Source organism: Myotis yumanensis, unplaced genomic scaffold (genome assembly GCF_028538775.1).
Source record: "Myotis yumanensis isolate MYYU_CA2020_CCGP unplaced genomic scaffold, mMyoYum1.0.hap1 SCAF_18, whole genome shotgun sequence".
NCBI classification, from domain to species: domain Eukaryota; kingdom Metazoa; phylum Chordata; class Mammalia; order Chiroptera; family Vespertilionidae; genus Myotis; species Myotis yumanensis.
This window is the reverse complement of record NW_027223769.1, coordinates 34,468,375-34,487,295: the sequence shown is the minus strand read 5'-3', so window position 1 is coordinate 34,487,295 and position 18,921 is coordinate 34,468,375. Positions and strand designations below refer to the sequence as shown.

General features: G+C 42.0%; 1 protein-coding gene across 2 annotated transcripts in view; it reads left to right on the top strand.

Moving 5' to 3' along the window:
* The window catches only part of RSPRY1 (ring finger and SPRY domain containing 1), a 30,250-nt gene extending 12,890 nt beyond the window's left edge, over positions 1-17,360 (top strand). For both annotated transcript variants that reach the window (XM_070397963.1, XM_070397964.1), the window contains exons 3-15: positions 1,894-1,946; positions 2,644-2,756; positions 3,784-3,910; positions 4,675-4,733; positions 6,589-6,655; positions 7,059-7,190; positions 8,720-8,835; positions 9,762-9,905; positions 10,187-10,298; positions 12,466-12,568; positions 13,154-13,306; positions 14,186-14,290; positions 15,838-17,360. In XM_070397963.1, the coding sequence (XP_070254064.1) occupies positions 1,894-1,946; positions 2,644-2,756; positions 3,784-3,910; positions 4,675-4,733; positions 6,589-6,655; positions 7,059-7,190; positions 8,720-8,835; positions 9,762-9,905; positions 10,187-10,298; positions 12,466-12,568; positions 13,154-13,306; positions 14,186-14,290; positions 15,838-15,934 (1,381 nt within the window). In that variant the 3' untranslated portion in view covers positions 15,935-17,360. The remainder of the gene's footprint in view (positions 1-1,893; positions 1,947-2,643; positions 2,757-3,783; positions 3,911-4,674; positions 4,734-6,588; positions 6,656-7,058; positions 7,191-8,719; positions 8,836-9,761; positions 9,906-10,186; positions 10,299-12,465; positions 12,569-13,153; positions 13,307-14,185; positions 14,291-15,837) is intronic.
* The last annotated feature ends 1,561 nt before the right edge of the window (positions 17,361-18,921 follow it).

Sequence of the window (18,921 nt, the reverse complement as noted above, 5' to 3'; positions counted from 1 at the left end):
TGCCTTTCTTAGAGGAATTGTCGTGAGATAATAACAATGCTTTTTATAAGTTATATCTGAATAGTTTTTCCTTCAAGCTCTGCTAGTAAATTTAATTTTATAAATATTTGATAATCACGTTTTTAGAATGTGATTTTGTTTAGTCCCTCAAAAATCATAGCATAAAGCAAAGTATACCTGTGCATGTTATTTTAAGGTGGGTTTTTTGTTTTCCCTCGTAGAAAGAAATTTGTTCTGCACATCTTTTTAATGTATTTTTATTGATTTTAAAGAGGAAGGGAGATGGAGAGGGAGAGAGAGAGATGAAACATCAATGATGAAAGAGAATCATCTATTGGCTGCCTCCTGCACACCCCACACTATGGATCGAGCCCACAACCTAGGCATATGCCCTGACCAGGAATCGAACTGTGACCTCCTGGTTCACAGGTTAACGCTCAACCACTGAACCACGTGGTCCAGGCTGTTCTACACATCTTTTTATCTGATATGGAACATGCTGGGGGAAAGTGTTTCTTATACATATTCTCCATAGTTCAGAGAGGCCTAAGTTCATTAAAACCAGCCTTTGCAGTAGTTCTGAATTAATTTAATGTAACCTTAATATGTTTGTAGGAAATACCTATTGAATAAATCTATGCCGTTTACATCTTCCAAACTCAAGCAAAGGACTAGAAGCTGTTATATAAAATTTCTTCATGGTGAAATTTAAAACATACCATAGAACTGTAGTGAAAAATTGTCCCTCCCAAATAAGGAAGTAAACCATAAGCAATGCTATTTAAGCCCGTTGGAAAAACCGATACAGAATAGACTTTGCCATATATTTTAAAAAGTGATTCAGAGAGTCTGGGGGCAATGTAGGAACTTTATGTATTTTTAAAAAATATATCTTTTATTGATTTCAGAGAGGAAGGGAGAGGGAGAGAGAAACACCAATGATGAGAGAGAATCATTGATCGGCTGCCTCCTGCAGGCCCCACACTGGGGATTGAGCCAGCAACCGGGACATGGGCCCTGACCCGGAATTGAACCGTGACCTCCTAAGTTCACAGGTTGACGCTCAACCACTGAGCCACACCAGCCAGGTGCAAGGTAGGAGCTTTATTTCCAATCTTCAGCAAATTATAAGAGAACTTGCTGATAAAGCACATAATTCACTTCCATGAGGCAAGTGATATACATTTGAGTAATCGGGTAACTTGCACCTTAAACCTGTTGTGCTGAGTCACAACTCTTCTGAGAATAGAAAACTAAGGCAGGTGTAGAACAAATGTGAAGTGACACGTTGGAGAATGTAATGGCAAAGCAGGGTTCAGTCAGTCTATAAACAGTCACATAGCTTGCTTTTTAGAAACTACTGAAGGAGAAGAATTTTATAAACTATAAAGTTTATAAGGCTTTTAAAACTAGACATGAAAGATAGGCGGGCCTAGTAAGAATACACCTAAAAGGGTGTCTGCAGTTGTAACATGTCTGTATTTATTGTTCTCCTCGTTACTTAGGAAAGGGTGATGCTGATCTGACAGGAGAGCACAGTTCTTAATAGAGAGTTGCTGTAGCAAATACTACACTGTATTTTTATTTTTTTAAATCATTCTTTTAAAAAAATGTTTTTAATGATTTTAGAAAGAGGAACGGGGGAGAGAGAGAGAGAGAGAGAGAGAGAGAAACATCAATGATGAGAGAGAATCATCAATCGGCTGCCTCTTGCACGCCGATTGAGACAGCAGCTCGGGCCTGTGCCCTGACCAGGAATCGAACAGTGACCTCCTGGTTGACAGGTCAACGCTCCACCACTGAGCCACGCCAGTCGGGTAGAGAGTAAACTTTTGTTTGGAATTGTCATTTCTCATTTCTTCAAGTCTGATGTCTTGAATGTTTGTTTTTCAGTGATCAGGAACCTCCCTATTCAATGATTACATTGCACGAAATGGCAGAAACAGGTATTTTTAAAGTTTTTTTTTTAAAAAATACTTCCTAATGAATTAATGATTATGAAATTAACGATTATAAAGAAATGTGACCACTTTTTAAAAATAAAAGATCCCCCAGATACTTAACAGTATGACAAAGAAAAAAATCCCTTAGTATATGGAAATTTTCTTAGACAAGGGATAGGAAATGTATATTTTATCCTGAATATGTAGCTGTACCTCTCAGTAATAGTTTTATCTCGTTGAAATTATTACCAGAAAAATTTTTTGGCATTGATGGATCTTTGACCATAACTCTTCTAGAATGGGAAGAATAATTTTTCTCCCTCAATTTGCTAAATATAATTCTGAAAATAGAGCCAACTACTTCAGATACTTAATCTTCTTGGTTAACTCTTTGTCATAAATAAAATGCCGAAAACTTTTAAAATCATATTTTGAGAACCCAGGACCATAGCTTGAATTTTCTCCAAATAAAGCTGCCAAAAACATCACCAGACTCCTGTAAGTTTGGATTCTTTGACTCTACCATGATTACTAGCAATTGATGACTATGTCCATGCCAGATGTTAGCTGCTAAAACGTTACAGGATGAAGGCCAACAGTGTTTCTATTTTAATGTGAAGTCATCTTGGGTCATAGGTTATATATTTTCACATTTTTGAAATAGTGGCTCCATCGTGTAATCTTCTTGATTTGCTCTTAGATGAAGGATGGTTGGACGTTGTCCAGTCTTTAATTAGAGTTATTCCATTGGAAGATCCATTGGGACCAGCTGTTATAACATTGTTACTAGATGAATGTCCATTGCCCACTAAAGTAAGTGAATACTTATCTTTTATGAAACTGCCATTTGTGCTTAAACACAGGATGAATGACCACAAGGAATATTTGATGTAATGCATTTCCTCTTTATGCACTTGGTATCTGTTTTATTCAGTATTAATTTCATTATATAAACCAATGAAGTGCTACATTCTCCTATCAATAGCTCACTATACAGCTTTAGTTTAAAAATGTTAAAAATGGAGGCATTTAATCTAAAATACAATCTTTGGAAACTAGAAGAGAGGAATCAGTTGCTGAGCTGATTTTCTTATATTTAAACAATTTCCTCGTAACAAAAATTTTACACATTTTCTATTAAGAAAAAAACTGTTATACTGAAAGCACTTTCAAGTCCTATTCATACATTAAAGATTGTATAACCTTGATTATCCCTTACATAGAGCAAAAGTTCAAACTCTCATTGCCTTAGTCCATATGTTCTATGGAATCCTTTTTGTAAAATGCTGGGTTCTGGCATCTTTCATTTGTTTAAACCTCAGACCTTAAGGTCCAACATTGCAAAACAGTGTGGACAAAGGGAAAAGTCTTTGGCCAAGTCCCTGATGAATTGACTTGCTTAGGCTTATAAGAGGTTTGTTTCTATCCTAATTTGTCTCAAAAGTTCTGGTGAGATTTATTCTTGCTTGGTAAAAAGATAAAAATTTTTAAAGTAACCTTTTACTTCAACATCACTAGGCACTGTTGTTATAAATTATAATGGCACTTGGGTAGATTTATTCTACCCAAATGATTTCATGATTCGAGAGTATATAGCATATATTTGGTATGACTGTTACATTTTGAATGGAATAGAATTTAGCAATTTATGTGAGACAACTTTCAGGTTAATCAAATAATATTTCCCATCAATAATGGTATATCGGGTGCATTATATCATTTCTGTGTGGTTATTCTGAGTTAACACCTCATTATAGCTTTTGCCTATGAGGATTATCTTGGGGGTAGGGGGACCTAAGTAATGTATTTATGAAATCCACTTGTTCATTTTTTATTTTAGGATGCACTCCAGAAATTGACAGAAATTCTGAATTTAAATGGAGAAGTAGCCTGCCAGGACTCAGGTCATCCTGCCAAACACAGGAACACATCTGCTGTCCTGGGCTGCTTGGCCGAGAAACTAGCAGGTAACTCTGGAAAGCTCCACCAAGAAGATCTTAAGTTGCTTGACATTAAGGGGAAGATTGCAGTGCAGGGCTAATAAGTTATAATGGTATCGGAAAGAAGAATCTCTCCCCATCCGCAAAATTGAGGGACAGGGATAACGAAAAAAATTACACAAAGGCCATGGAGGTGAATGCAATCTAATTAAGCTTTGAGGATTTTCAGAGGGAAATTTAAAAGAACAAGTAGTACATACTTGCTTTAAAATTAAGAATAGGAGAAAAGGCTGAACTTAGTATAACAATGATTCTAAAAGTTTAGCTAGGTGATAGAGACATAAAAGGTAGGGGGGAGAGGAAAAAAAAACTTTAAATTGGAGTAGTTCCGAGAAGAGAAACAGATATTTAACTTCTTTATGAATAGTACCCATTTTAGGAAGGGTACTATTCAAGTACAGGGGACTAGCTCGCTATGTCATGTGGTGGAAGGAGCAGTGGCTTAGAAATCAGAACAAATGGGTGCTGGTTCATACTCTGCCATGTGCTGCCCAAGTGGCCTGGAGTAAGTCGCTTCACTTGGAGTGGGGAAGGGCGTGGGAGGACTCAGTTGCTCATCTATGATTTGGGGATAGTACTAGTCCTTATCTCGAGTGGGAGACTTGAATAAGATCATGAGCAGGAGAGTGCTTGGTAAGAGTTCTACCAAAACAATTGTATTGTAACTAGTTACTGTTCAAAAAATAACATGGCACATTTAATGATACCCAGTGTTTGTTGTATTCGTCTAGGTCCTGCAAGTATAGGTTTACTTAGCCCAGGAATACTGGAATATTTGCTACAGTGTCTGGTAAGTGAGACATCAAAGCTAGTTATTCTTAGCCATTTAGAATGGTGCATTTTTCTAAAATTGCCAGCTTAGCCATTGGCACAGAGAATGGAATCAGTTATAAATGTTATAAATTTTATTTGCAGGTGTTTCCTGAGTGTTTATTCCCTCCTATGTTAAAAAAAAAAAATGAGGGTGGGATAGGAATTTATTACAAGCGAAAAACAGCTGGGCTGGGCTGGTTTTAAATGTAGTCACAAGATAGCGGCTATGATTGACTTATTGTGTGTGTCCTTAGGGTCTACCAAATGGTAGTAGGGACACCGCCCCCACCCCCCACCCCCACCCCTTACCCCACGGAAACAAAATTACATGGCATTCCAAACCAGGAAACCTGCAGGTCAGATTCCCAGTGTATCTAAATCTCTAGTCCTCCGCCCCTCCCCTGTCACTAAGGCTCTTAAAACTGTTGTTGGGGATTTGATGTATTGTCGGGGAAGCTTGTGGTTTGCTGTGCCTCTGCCGTCAGACCTCACACTGCTGGGCTGCAGTCTGTATTTTTTAGTTATTTCTGCAGTGAGCACTGGCCTTCAAAAGCTGAAAGACCTTTTTCAGTGCTACTAGTATGTGATGGGGACTTAAAACACTCGACATTATGTTAGGGAACCCCTCTGGGGATACGGAATTGAATACCAGTTCTTTGCCCTGGAGAAGTTTCCTGGTTAGTTGAGGGAACAAAACTACTCAGACAAGACAGTAAGCCTCCATTTGGTGGCAGGATATGATCAAGGGCAAAATCGCTTCCTTCAGACCACGTGCTGCGAGTTCTGAGGTGATAGGAGGTGGGAGCGATGGGTGGTGCTGGCGGGAGAGTCCTGGGCGACAGGCTTCCTGAGGAGGATGGGACCTCATGGGCCACACTCTGAGGATAGGAGTTGATTGTGCACACAGGGAGAAAAAAGTGAGTTTCTGGGCTAGCGACACATCACTGGCAGAGCCCAGAGATAGACAAGACCGTGTTCCAGAGAATTGTCTGCTCGGAAGATAGTGTTCAGAGACATGAGGACATAGACCGAGTAGCCAGAGGGGAGGGCCTAGGGCCTGAAAAGCCAGACAGTGGGGTATGAAGCAGGGTGCTGAGCAGGCTTGCAACAGGGGAGGATGGTGGTTATATGAGCTTTGCAGAACCCAGTTGGGCGCCAGGGAAGTGAGTGAACTTGTTTGATGTCCTAGAGCTCCTAGTAGCTGTGTGAAAGCATGGCTGTGAGATGTGATGTTAAGTAGATAGACCTTTCTTTATAGGTGAGCTCATGGGACGTGAACTGAAATGTAACTGAAAGAGCTCACTTGCTCTCCCACCTGCCATCAGCATGCGGCATTCCTTTCAGAGAACAGATCGAAAACTAAGCCACTAGTTGTTAATTTCATTATTATTTTAGAACCCAGCAATGATCAATTGTTCCTTTTAGGGTGCTGAATAAAAAGTCATTTTTTGCTACAATTCTAGGTTTCTGTTTGGCTTGCTTAAATGAATGTAAGAATCAGTATTATTTTATTTAATAAAGCCCTAATAGAAATGCTACTAAGTAAAATAGCATAGTGCCTTTAACCAGCTACTTCTGAAATTTCCATAACTCTAAGTGAACCCCGTAACCTCAAGAAAATAACATAAGACTCGAGGAGACTCTGTCTTGGTTCTTCATTACTAACAGTATTAGCAAAGGGATAATGGAGGCCTGGAATGAGTAAAACCTTTCTGACTGCTCCAACAAAAATCTAGCACATATTGCGTAAGAAGAGGAAGTTGATAACTTGCCACCTCTGCAGGGAAATGATGTTTTTGTTTTTTGTTTTTTTATCTTTTGTTGTCTTTCAGAAGTTACAGTCCCACCCCACAGTCATGCTTTTTGCACTTATCGCACTGGAAAAGTTTGCACAGACAAGTAGGTATAGTGACTTCTTGCACTAATGATCTTATGTATCGGTTGTTAAAACTCTGATTTTTCTCAGTTACTGGATGAGTTTACGCTCGGAACCCCATGGAACATGCATACATCCTGTTTTTGTCTGTGTAGACACCTCAAGGCCAGTAGATGTACCAGGGACAAAGGCAAGAGGTTCTCTCACCTGAGAATCAAAACTTGGTGACCATGATTACCCACTTTTTGTAGCTAAAAAGTTAGCGACGAGGTTGCTACTTTCTAGAAAATAGCAGAGCTCTTGAGCTATGTCATTATTCTAGTCTCCAAGTTCTCTACCTTTCCTCACTCCTTCCCACCACTCATCTGTCCAGCGAATCATCTTACTCTTTCATGGTTCATTCAAGGTTTACATCTTTCCAAACAGGTGAAAATAAGTTGACTATCTCTGAATCCAGCATTAGTAACCGGCTTGTCACGTTGGAGTCCTGGACCCACGATCCCGATTATCTGAAACGTCAAGTTGGTTTCTGTGCCCAGTGGAGCTTAGACAATCTCTGTAAGTTTCCATTCCCAAACTTCCTCCTCCTCCTCTTCCTCCTCCTCCTCCTCCTCCTCCTTTCTTCTCCTTTCTTCTCCTCCTCCTCCTCCTCCTCCTCCTCATCCTCCTCCTCCTTCATTTTCATCATACATTTTTATTGATTTCAGAGAGGAAGGGAGAGGGAGAGAAAGATAGAAACATCAATGATGAGAGAGAATCATGGATCGGCTGCCTCCTCCACGCCCCCTACTGGGGATCATGGCCGCAACCCAGGCATGTGCCCTTGACCAGAATTGAACCTTGAACTTTTCAGTCTGCAGGCCCATGCTCTATCCACTGAACCAAACCAGTTGGGGCCCAAACCCATTTCTTACATAGGGTCACTGGCCTTCAGTTTGTAACAGTGAGCATGAGTCTTTCCTTATAAGGACCTCTACTTGTAGGTTGGCTGTATTCTAGCAGAAACATATTCTAGGGGCCCTTCAGACAGGAATGATATGGAATGCTTCTGGTTCCAGCACTCTCCCCTTCTAAAACTTTTACTGCTGCCCTGTTTCCTGCTGCATCAAGGCCATTAATCAGATGGCACTGTGTGATCAACTCTTCCCAACACACACTGTCTCCTGCTGTCCTACAAGCAGGTCCCCATTGTTCTACCTCTGGGCCTGTTCCCTCACTAGGCATTTCCTCTCTTTACTCTCCTCCCTGTCCCATCTTGGCTCTTCAAAACTCAAGTCACGGCCCGGCTGGCATGGCTCAGTGGTTAAGCGATGACCTATGAACCAGGAGGTCATGGTTTGATTCCGAACCCTGGTCAGGGCACATGCCTAGGTTGCAGACTTGATCCCCAGTAGGGGGCATGCAGGAGGCAACCAATCAATTATTCTCTCTCATCATTGATGTTTCTATCTCTTTCTCCCTTTCCCTCTCTGAAATCAATAAAAATATATTTTTAACAAATATTTTTAAAAAACAAAACTCAAGTCATGTCTTATCTACACAACAGGGTTGCTCCTGAATTTTCTCTTTTTCTCCTCCAAGGGCTGCTAGAATAAAACAATTTTACCAGTAGCTCCTCACTTCCCATCCACAGTGAGCACTGTGCTGAAGCGCAATTGGACATGTAACCCCTGCTGCGACCGCAACATTGTGGGGACTGGCTTAGCGCACAGCCTGTGTTCTGCCAGTTAAAGAATAATTCTGAAAAACTACAGTTCAGATTTTGTTGCATATAAAATACAGGCAGACCTCTTTTCATTGCACTGGGAAGCCAGAAGATTCATGTGACTTGCTTTATTGCAATACTTTATTGCAGCATCTGGAACTTTACTGCAGTCTCTCTGAGGCCTTCCTGGGCATAAGCCCAGCAGTGCTGCCTTCCCCAGCGTCATATGGTAGTATAGCCGCAAAGCCAAGGCTGTAAGTCCCCCTACCAGCCCTGCCACCCATGAGCACCTCCGCTTCTGATCAGGAATGGCACTGAGCCATAACTCTAGTTTCTTCCCACAACAGTCGGGCTGAGAAACATGACACTTTCTCTTTTGCAGTTCTGAAAGAAGGCAGGCAGCTGACCTATGAGAAAGTGGACTTGAGTAGCATCAGGGCCATGCTGAATAGCAATGATGTCAGCGAGTACCTGAAGATCTCGCCTCATGGCCTGGAGGTAAAGCTGCTGCACATGGACTATTGTGGGGTGGGGTATCTTATTCTCATTTTCATGCCCTGGTTCTGAACAAAAGCAATTTCCTGCAGAGGAGACAGAAATTCATTTCAGAGAGTGGTTAGAGGTCCAAGTGGCAGGAGAGAGGGTGTTGGGGTATCATTTACCCTTTAGATCCCACATAGTGCTGTACATATAGGAAGCACTATATTTATTGACGGTTTGGTTTAAATATATCCATCTTTCATCTCTGCCATGTTATCCAGCTAAAGGTACAAAGACTAGTGTTTCTAAAAAAGGCCCTTCCTTTTTTTTACACCTGCAGAGCCAGTTGGACTGGGGCTAGTACTTCCTCTCCCCACTCTGTGTTGGAAATGCTCTGGCCTTGTGGTAAAGGTTGATGAGAAAGCTGCTTATGATGAGGCAGGCGCCATAGGCACCAGGCATGTCCAGATTGAAGAGCTGTTTGGAGAACGGCTGCAGACAGCTCTTTGATCTTCCGTATTGCCGAATGCTTGATGTAGTTTTCTGCTTTCAATTATTTTTAGGTACCGCATCTTATACCCTTCAGTATCCTTCTCTCCCTCCATCATATTAAGTACAGGTTAAGGCAATGTTTATGCATTTGTAAGAGATTCTACTGTGAGAGCGAAGCTCTGTAGGTATTTAAAAATGAAGCCAGGAGCCTTCCCTACCTCTTACCGCAGCCATCTTGGGGATCTTCCCATCCTGCTAGAATCCCTGGAAATAAAACTGCGATATGGTGTGTGCTCCATTCGGCTTCGCACTTTTTGTCACCGAGGTGCACAGAGAAGGAAGCAGTGGTCCACCAGGAGCGTTCAGAAGGAAAACACGCAGCCTTCCGAGCTGCCGGTGTCTGGTGGGCTTCAGGCATTGAGGGGGCCTCTCTTGCTCTTTGGTTTTGCCAGGCTCGCTGTGATGCCTCCTCTTTTGAAAGCGTGCGTTGCACCTTTTGTGTGGATGCCGGGGTGTGGTACTACGAAGTAACCGTGATCACTTCCGGTGTCATGCAGATCGGCTGGGCCACACGCGACAGCAAATTTCTCAATCATGTGAGTACCCCGAGGACGGCCGTGGGTGCGGCGGCAGTTTTTAGCTCAGTGGGTAGAGACACTTATTTTTCAGATAGGTTTGCACATGCCCGGGTTGTGGGGTCGATACCCAGTAGGGGGCGTGCAGGAGGCAGCCCGTCAGTGGTTCTCTCTCTTTTGTTTCTATCTTTCCCTCTCCCTCTCTGAAATCAATAAAAATATGTTTTTTTAAAAAAACAGCAGCACTCTTTTCCCGAAACATAGCAGGCCTTGCTAATCTCCTGGGCCCTGTCTCCCTCCAGGAAGGCTACGGCATTGGGGACGATGAGTACTCCTGTGCGTACGATGGCTGCCGGCAGCTGATTTGGTACAATGCCAGAAGTAAGCCTCACCTGCACCCGTGCTGGAAAGAAGGTATTCATTCCTCTCCGTCATGAAATTATCAGTTAGGTCAAGACGTTGCTTATTATGAAGCATCTATTATGTTAGGCCTTAAAATGTTCTAATGGAAGAATATTCGGTGTGAAGAGGGTTAGTTCGCCTTCATATCCCCTGCCATGGATGGGAAAGGGATTCACCTGGTAAATTCACCTCTGGTGGAGCCCTTCCTTCAGCAAAAACATCTCAGAATCTAAAAGTTTTAATTTAGTGGGAAGTGATCATCTTATGATTAATATGAATTCTAGTTTCCTCTCTGGGTGTATGTTTTGAATCAAAGCAGCTATGGAGATATCGAAGATACTGAAAGTGTAATGAGGATATTTTACATTTAAATGAGGATATTTTCAGAGACCAGATGGCTGAGGAATAGGCACTGTTCAGTGGACACATGCTGGGCACCTCTGGCGCAGCCTTTACGGGCAGCCTGAGCACTTTCGGCCTCAAACACATCTGCTCAGCCTCCCTTCCCCAGACGGCAGCCTCGGGATGCTGCAGGGACACAGGCTTCCAGAAACTCAGTCGTGGCTCTAACAGCGGTTCTCAACCTGTGGGTCGCGACCTCTTTGGCGGTCGAACGACCCTTTCACAGGGGTCACCTAAGACCATCCTGCATATCAGATATTTACATTACGATTCATAACAGTAGCAACATTACAGTTATGAAGTAGCAACGAAAATAATTTTATGGTTGGGGTCACAACATGAGGAACTGTATTTAAAGGGCCAGAAGGTTGAGAACCACTGCTCTAGGATGTTTGCAGGAATGTATCTTGGCAACAGTATGATCTTTTTTACCCCATTCAATTTTTGTTCCATCCACTCTGCGGTATCTAAGACCCTGGACCTGTGAAAACATTTATTAGTGAAAGATTCAAGCAGGAAGTCAGAGCCACATAGTTGGTTTGTTAAACACTTAGATGGAAGGATCTAAGGTTGTTGAGTCTTTTCACCCCTCGCTGAATACAGTGAAAACAGGCTTTCTCAGAGGGCCTCCTGGTGCTGTGCCTCGACACCCCCCCACCCACCCCCCCGTATCCCCACCGCCTCACACACACACATTGGTTCTGAAAACATAATAGCATCAAATGGTAGGGGATGGAGCCTCTGCAAAGATTTTATCCCCAGCATTGGACTAGATAGGGGATATAGCCCAGCTCCTTCTCTAAGCCTTCTCTCTCTCTCTCTGTTTCCTGCCCCAGTCTGCATTATAAATGTAAACTGAATTTTCAGGCATGCTAAGAGAGCAGGAAATTGACTCCTGCCGTGCAGGGACGGGGGTCAGTTAATTAAAGTGATAGTGTAGGAAAGAAAAAAACCTTAAAAGTCAAATATAAGCTTTCATTTGAATGGCTTGCAAGTTCTTAAAGAAGAAATATAAAACTTCATTTAACAGAGCATAAGATAGAGGCACTGTCTACAAAGACTGTGTAATTTGTTTTTTTAATAATTTTACAAAGGATTACTTAAGTAATGTGTTTATTATAAAATTTTGGATAATATAGGAGAGAAGCAAAATGAAACTAAAATCCCTTGTAATTCCACCATCCAGAGATTTTTTTAAAAAAACACTTAAAATTTGGTGTAAATATATTACATAATTATACTATATTAATACCTCAAGGTTGGATAATTACATTTTAACCTTTTTAAATTACTATTATAAAAAAAATATGAACCATCCTGGATTTTCTCAGGATAAATGCTTAAAGTGGAACTTCTGGTAAGGGGAATAAAGAATTTCATTTTGTAAATGTTTTGCTTTATATTACCAGATTATCTTCCACTAGCAGTGAGTGCCTATTTTTCTTATCATCATTGTATAATTTCGTGTGTTCACCTTTAACAATTTAAAAAGCAAAAACTTGTCCAGCTGGTGTGGCTCATGGTGAGCCTCAACCTATGAACCAGGAGGTCATGGTTCGATTCCTAGTCAGGGCACATGCCCAGGTTGCGGGCTTGATCCCCAATGTGGGGTGTGCAGGAGGCAGCCAATCAATCATTCTCTCTCATCATTGATGTTTCTCTCTCTCTCTCCCTCTCTCCCTTCCTCTCTGAAATATATATATAAAACCCTGAGACACTTAGCAGAATCCCAGTGGTATACACCCTCATCCTAACATTGCTTTGCTTTATCCTGCAGGAGATACGGTAGGATTTCTGTTAGACTTGAATGAAAAGCAAATGATCTTCTTTTTAAATGGCAACCAGCTGCCTCCTGAGAAGCAAGTCTTTTCGTCTACTGTGTAAGTAGCTTTTCCCATTCAAAAACTTGAGGACATGCACAGAATGCACTTTTTTGAAAAAATTAAGGGTTATTCTGAAAAAGCTCACCTTTTAATTTTTATTTTATTTATTTTCTTTAATATATTTTTATTGATTTCAGAGAGGAAGGGAGAGGGAGAGAGAGATAGAAACATCAGTGATGAGAATCAGTGATCCACTGCCTCCTGCATACCCCCCACTGGGGATCAAGCCTATAACCTGAGCATGTGTCCTGACCTGGAATCTAACCCTGACCTCCTGCTTCATAGGTCAACGCTCAACCACTGAGCACACAGCCGGGCCGGAATTCACTTTCTCCAGAAAAAAGACTTTGTCCATTTATATAGTCAGGTGTGATGAGACATCATTTTATTTCAAGTAATTGGGGTTCCGTCTGATCATACCTAAAGTTACCTCAAAGTTTGACATAGGAAGATAAGGGCAGGAGATCCTGTCCCCCTTTCTGCTAGGATGTGACTCATTCCAACTTCGGAAAACCACTTCACATGTGAGCGTTGCCTTGTTTTTATGAATTTTCTTGACCTCTTGCTTATTTTTTTCTGTAGATCTGGATTTTTTGCTGCAGCTAGTTTCATGTCATATCAACAGTGTGAGTTCAATTTTGGAGCAAAACCATTTAAATATCCACCATCTATGAAATTTAGCACTTTTAATGACTACGCCTTCCTAAGAGCTGAAGAGAAAATCATTTTGCCAAGGTAAGGAGTCTGCAGACCAGCTCCAGACTTCCTCGTGTATCTCATGAGAAACTACAACCGTTTCGCAGAGGCTTTTTTCAGCTTCATACAAATAATTTTGAAAACCTGACTAAAATAGTGACTTCCTAGGAAATAGAAATTACCAAAACACATCCCAGAAGAGATAGAAACAAAACAGTTATACAAAATTAATTGAAAGAAATCAAGAGCTATGGTCCCAGAGAGCCCCAGACCCAGGGGGTTTTGCCAGAAAACTCCACCAAATATTTGGGCAACAGCTCAGTTCTCTGCTATTTACAATGTTGCAGAACCCAGAAGGAAAGAGCACTTCCAAGTAATTGTTCTGAGCTGACTAATATTAGTTATAAAAATCAGACAATATAACACATTGCACATTCACGAAAACACCTGTGGCGGGGGGTGGGGGCGGTTCTGGGTTGGTAGGTACATAGGTACAGGATGGTTACCATTTAACATTTACAGTGACTAGAGGTTGTATGTGGGCAACAAGCTAACTCTGAGGAGTTGAGGTGCTCCACCCAGGGGTAAGAAAAGAAGATTAACATTTCAAATTCTGGTATCTCAGATGCCTAAGAAGATGGGCAGGGCTAATTAAGGTGCAGGTTAACCTGAGGAATCAATAGGCCTGGGATGTGACTACCTACGGTGACCTGCCCAGTGAGGAGTTTATGATCAGCTCATCCTGTGTGGGTACTGTCAGTCACTACTTGTCAGGCCTGCCCTGTGCTCCCGAGCAGGTCATGTCTGCTGTGTAGCCCCTCTTTCGTTCCCAGCACACACACAGCATTTTGAAAGCATTTCCTGGGCCTCCCTGCTCACGGGCCCCCTTGTCTGTGACACGCTGTGTTTTCCACTCAGGCACAGGCGTCTTGCTCTGTTGAAGCAAGTCAGTATCCGGGAAAACTGCTGCTCCCTGTGTTGCGATGAGGTAGCAGACACACAGTTGAAGCCATGTGGACACAGGTAAGAGGGCTTATGGGAATAGTTCCTGTTTTGTACGTTATAATAGGCAGTTTCATCGTGTCCTTGAGTTGCTTTTAGAGTGTCCAGTTTCATAGCTGTTCAAGTTCACTGTGTGAAAGTGGGCTAAATGAGGAACTGAGTCGGGCAAGGAGTGCGTGGCTGTCTCCAAGAACGCGCCTGAAGTAGAAGCAGCTGCTTGATGCCGAAGGCCTTGGTTTTCTCGGTGCTCTATTTTCAATAGTGTGCACATCACAAAATGTGAAACGTTTAATGCTGTTTATGATCTTCGCGGCAGTCCCTCTTAGTTGTAGAGCCTCCTCGTATATTATTATTTATACTCTTAACCATTGAGCAGGCAGTGCCTCCCTGCCATCTAACCACACATCAGTTGTCTGAGATGAACTCCAAGGGCAGCCTAGACCCTGTAGAGCAGAGTGGCTAGACATCAGCAAGACCAGCAAGTAGGACAGTCCCCAAGAAGGCCCTCCCAGCGCTGGTTAGAAAGGGGTTGGCAGTGTGCGGGCCCAGGCATGCATGCTGACTGTATGTGAGCAGCGCCCTGTAATCCAGCACACCCGTGCCCTACCTTGCTCTTATGTTTGACGTAGCTTTAGCCACCAGGCCTCCCAGGGTCCAGAGCCTGGAGTGACGGACCCGTTTGTCACCCCCAAGTGTGCCTCAGCCTGGGCCCTGACTCTGCCGTCTTTTGAGATGTGTTGTTATCTAACGGCTGTTAAGGAAAGTGCATTCAGTGTACCTCATTTCACCCTTATCTGTACCAGTCTCTCTCCTGAAAGAAGGGTTCAGTGGCTCCAGCTACGGTTGCTCCTTGATATCACCTCCGCAGCCAAGAATTCCTCACTTTGAGCCCCTTTGGAGGTTTTAGTTATCAGGGCCTCACAGGCAGATGCAGAGTTTAAAGGTTGGGTAGCTTGATACCCTTTTTGATCTTTGTAAGTATGTTAAGATCCCAAACAAACAGCGGGATTTGGTATATATATATATATATATTGATTTCAGAGAGGAAGGGAGAGGGAGAGAAAGATAGAAACATCAATGATGAGAGAGAATCATTGATCGGCTGCCTTCTGCACGCCCCCCAATGGGGATAGAGCCTGTGCAACCTGGGCCTGTGCAACCTGGGCATGTGCCCCAACTGGGAATTAAACGGTGACCTCTTGGTTTATAGGTCGATGCTCAACCACTGAGCCACACCAGTCAGACCAGGATCTGGTCTTATTCATCTCTGTGCTCTCAGGCCCTCTCAGTGGTTTTTGCACATAATAAGGGCTCATGAATGAAGGCTGAATCTAAAAACTTAGAACCAGCAATCTTAAATATGAGCACAGCTTCCTTAGTAGACAAATCCAAAACAGGATCGAGGAGGAAATGAGAGGGAGACTTGTTATTTATTTATATATGTACTTCATTTTATTAGCCATGAATTATTACTCTTTCAATTAATAAGCTTGTTAACATTTTCGATTACATCGGTCAGTCTGGCCTCTTGATGCGTTAACCTAACTGGCGTTTGTCTTTCTCCGCAGTGACCTGTGCATGAATTGTGCCTTGCAACTGGAGACCTGCCCATTGTGTCGGAAAGAAATAGCGTCTAGAGTCAGACAGATCTCTCATATTTCATGACACACGGGAAGAGACACATGGACTTATTTCTACTGAATTCCAGCCAGTGTGGAAAAGAAAAAGAAAAAACCCATCTCTAATCAGTTGTACGCACATTGAAACTTATAGCCATGGCCAGATTTTATGCTAAAAATGGTAGTTTGTCAAAGACAAAATTCTCTTAGAATCTAACCCAACTTGCCAGCCCTGAGAAATTCCTTTCAAGGCCAAGGAAAGCTGAGTGCTAACAAGTGAGGCCTGTGGTACTTCCCTGAAGCGATAGGGGGCAGCACCCTCGAGAGCGCTGGGGCCACACCGGATTTCTCCCTGTTGGGTTCGTTTGATTGTCTAACACAGGATGTTTTGTCTCATATTCTGAAGTTTTATTTGGACAGAAGGTCATTATGGAGAAGTAAACGGCAGCATTTCTGGGTTGAGTATAACTTCCCGTTGGTCAGAGATAGTGGTATGTTAAGTGTGGCTATTGCACTGTAAAACTTGAATCTATAAAACTAGAACCACACAGGTCAATACTACGAGCAATTTGGAGAGCCTGAAAGAAGGTGCACAGACTGTAGAAAACTCCCAAACTTTTGATATTTCAGTGATTCCAAAGAACATTCTAGTTTTTTTTAAATGCAGAAAATCGGTGGTATTTTCACATTCATGGTGTTTCTATCCAACTTCAGTACCCACATTTCGTGAGGAAAACATGTTTTAACAATGCAGGATGAATTCTTGAATTAATTGCAATGTTTGGAGAAAATTTGGTATTTAAGGTATTTTTAAGGTACCATCAAATCAGGTTTTTTGGTTAAAAAAATTGTTTTTAATCAGTATTGTTTTTGAAAGTAACATACTTTGAAACGCTTGAACTAACAGTCTCAGAAACTCTTAGAAGACGGTCTGAGAGCACGTATTCCTGTTGTTTTGAATAAATAACATGTTTGAATGGTGAATTCAATCATGGATTGCTGACTGTATCTCCATCAAAGTGTTCCTCCCTCTCAGGGTCTCTGGTGAAGACCTTCAAGAGTTTGGTTTTTTCCTCCCAGAAAATTGGAAGGTAGAATTGTAAATCCATAGAATTTACTTTATAATGGTGTACCTCAGCAGCTGCCTTTCAATTTATGCCAAGTCCTTACTGAGTTTATACTTGAATAGTAAATATGTCTTCTGAGTTTTACAGTGTCTTAAACTCAATGCACATTTTTTCTTCCTTCCCTACCCTTTTTCGTTTGTAGTTCATTAAAATGTCCTCTTACAGTGCTGGTTTCCTTCCTGGCCGTACTTGTTGGGGTGCTGGATTTTTCCCATGTCGTTAGTCTTCCATAAATTCAAAAATATATATAAATATAAATATATATATATATATATATGTTCTTTAGCTTGTGGTGAATACAGTAATTTGCATTGAAGAAATAAAACATTTGTTGCCTTTTTTTAACTAAGATTTCACAACTTTCATTGGTCCCTGCTGCTAAAGTTCTAAGACAGCATACTCTCAGGTGTAAGGGCTACTTTCCAGAGTAGGAGAGAATCACGTGTTAGAATTAAGAAGTGAGGTTAATCACTGTCCATCCAGCAAATCTTTATTCTGGGCACTTGTATACAAAACAGATCTGTTCATGGAGCTTGCTTACGTCTGGTAGTGGGAAGAAGACCACTGAGCAACACCAGCTGGGCTACTTTTCCAATTCCTCTAGACCAGTGGTCGGCAAACTGTGGCTCGTGAGCCACATGCGGCTCTTTGGCCCCTTGAGTGTGGCTCTTCCTAAGCCTTAGGAGTACCCTAATTAAGTTAATAACAATGTACCTACCTATATAGTTTAAGTTTAAAAAATTTGGCTCTCAAAAGAAATTTCAATCATTGTACTGTTGATATTTGGCTCTGTTGACTAATGAGTTTGCCGACCACTGTTCTAGACCATAAAACAAGGATTTCAATATTAAATTATTCTGGATGGAAGCAAAGTTGTAATTTAGGAGTTGCTTCAAAGGGAAAGACATTTACTCCACAGAGAAGAGAAAAAATTGCCAAGCTATGTGGAAGAGGGTAAACAATGATCTATATTCTCTGTGGTCTGTAAGCATTTTAAGAGAAATGGAAAGCAAGGCTTTTGCTGATGGTATATTGTACCAGAGAGAACAATATGTAATGTTTATATTTTTAAATTTTATTATTTGTTTATTGTCAAGTCATGCATTACATTGTTTTTTACCCTCGCCAGAGGATATGTTTTATTGATTTTAGAAAGAGAGACATCCATGCGAGAGAGAAGCATCAATGGGTTGCCTCCCGCATGGGCCTTGATCGTGTATTGAACCCTCAACCTTTTGGTGCACAGGACAACGCTACAACCAACTGAGCCACCTGGCCAGGCATGTAATTTATATTTTTTTATTTCCTGGAAATACCCCCAGGATTCCACCCAGCCAAAAAAAATGTTTCTAATGAATTGCCACCTTTTTTGAATGATGATGCTAAAGCAAGGTAAAGTCATGATGCCAGAACACCACCAATCCACACGGAGCTCCCAGCCAAGAGCCAGCACCGAGCTTGCAGCCATGGGAGTGAGCTTCTGGGAAGAGGCTCCTCTAGCCCCGTTCCACCTGCCCCAGCTGTCCCTACCAAGTCCTGAAAGTGCAGATTCCTGAGCAAAATAATTGTCTTAAGCCACAAAGAGTTTTGGGTGGTTTGTAACAGTGATAGATGATCAGAACAGATGAAATCATTGTTTCCTCCTCCACTCTGATCCCGTCCATGATTTAGCAGTAGAAAGGGTGGGGAGGCCCGGCCTGGGTAGCTCAGTGGTTGAGCTTCAACCTGCGACCCAGGAGCTCATGGTTGGGGGCTCTATCCCCAGTAGGGGGCGTGCAGGAGGCAGCCGATCAGTGATGATTCTCTGTCATCATTGATTTCTCTTTCCTCTCCCTTCCTCCCTGAAATCAATAAAAAAATATATTTTTTTTAAAGAAAGGATGGGCAAGTTCATTTAGTCCAAAAG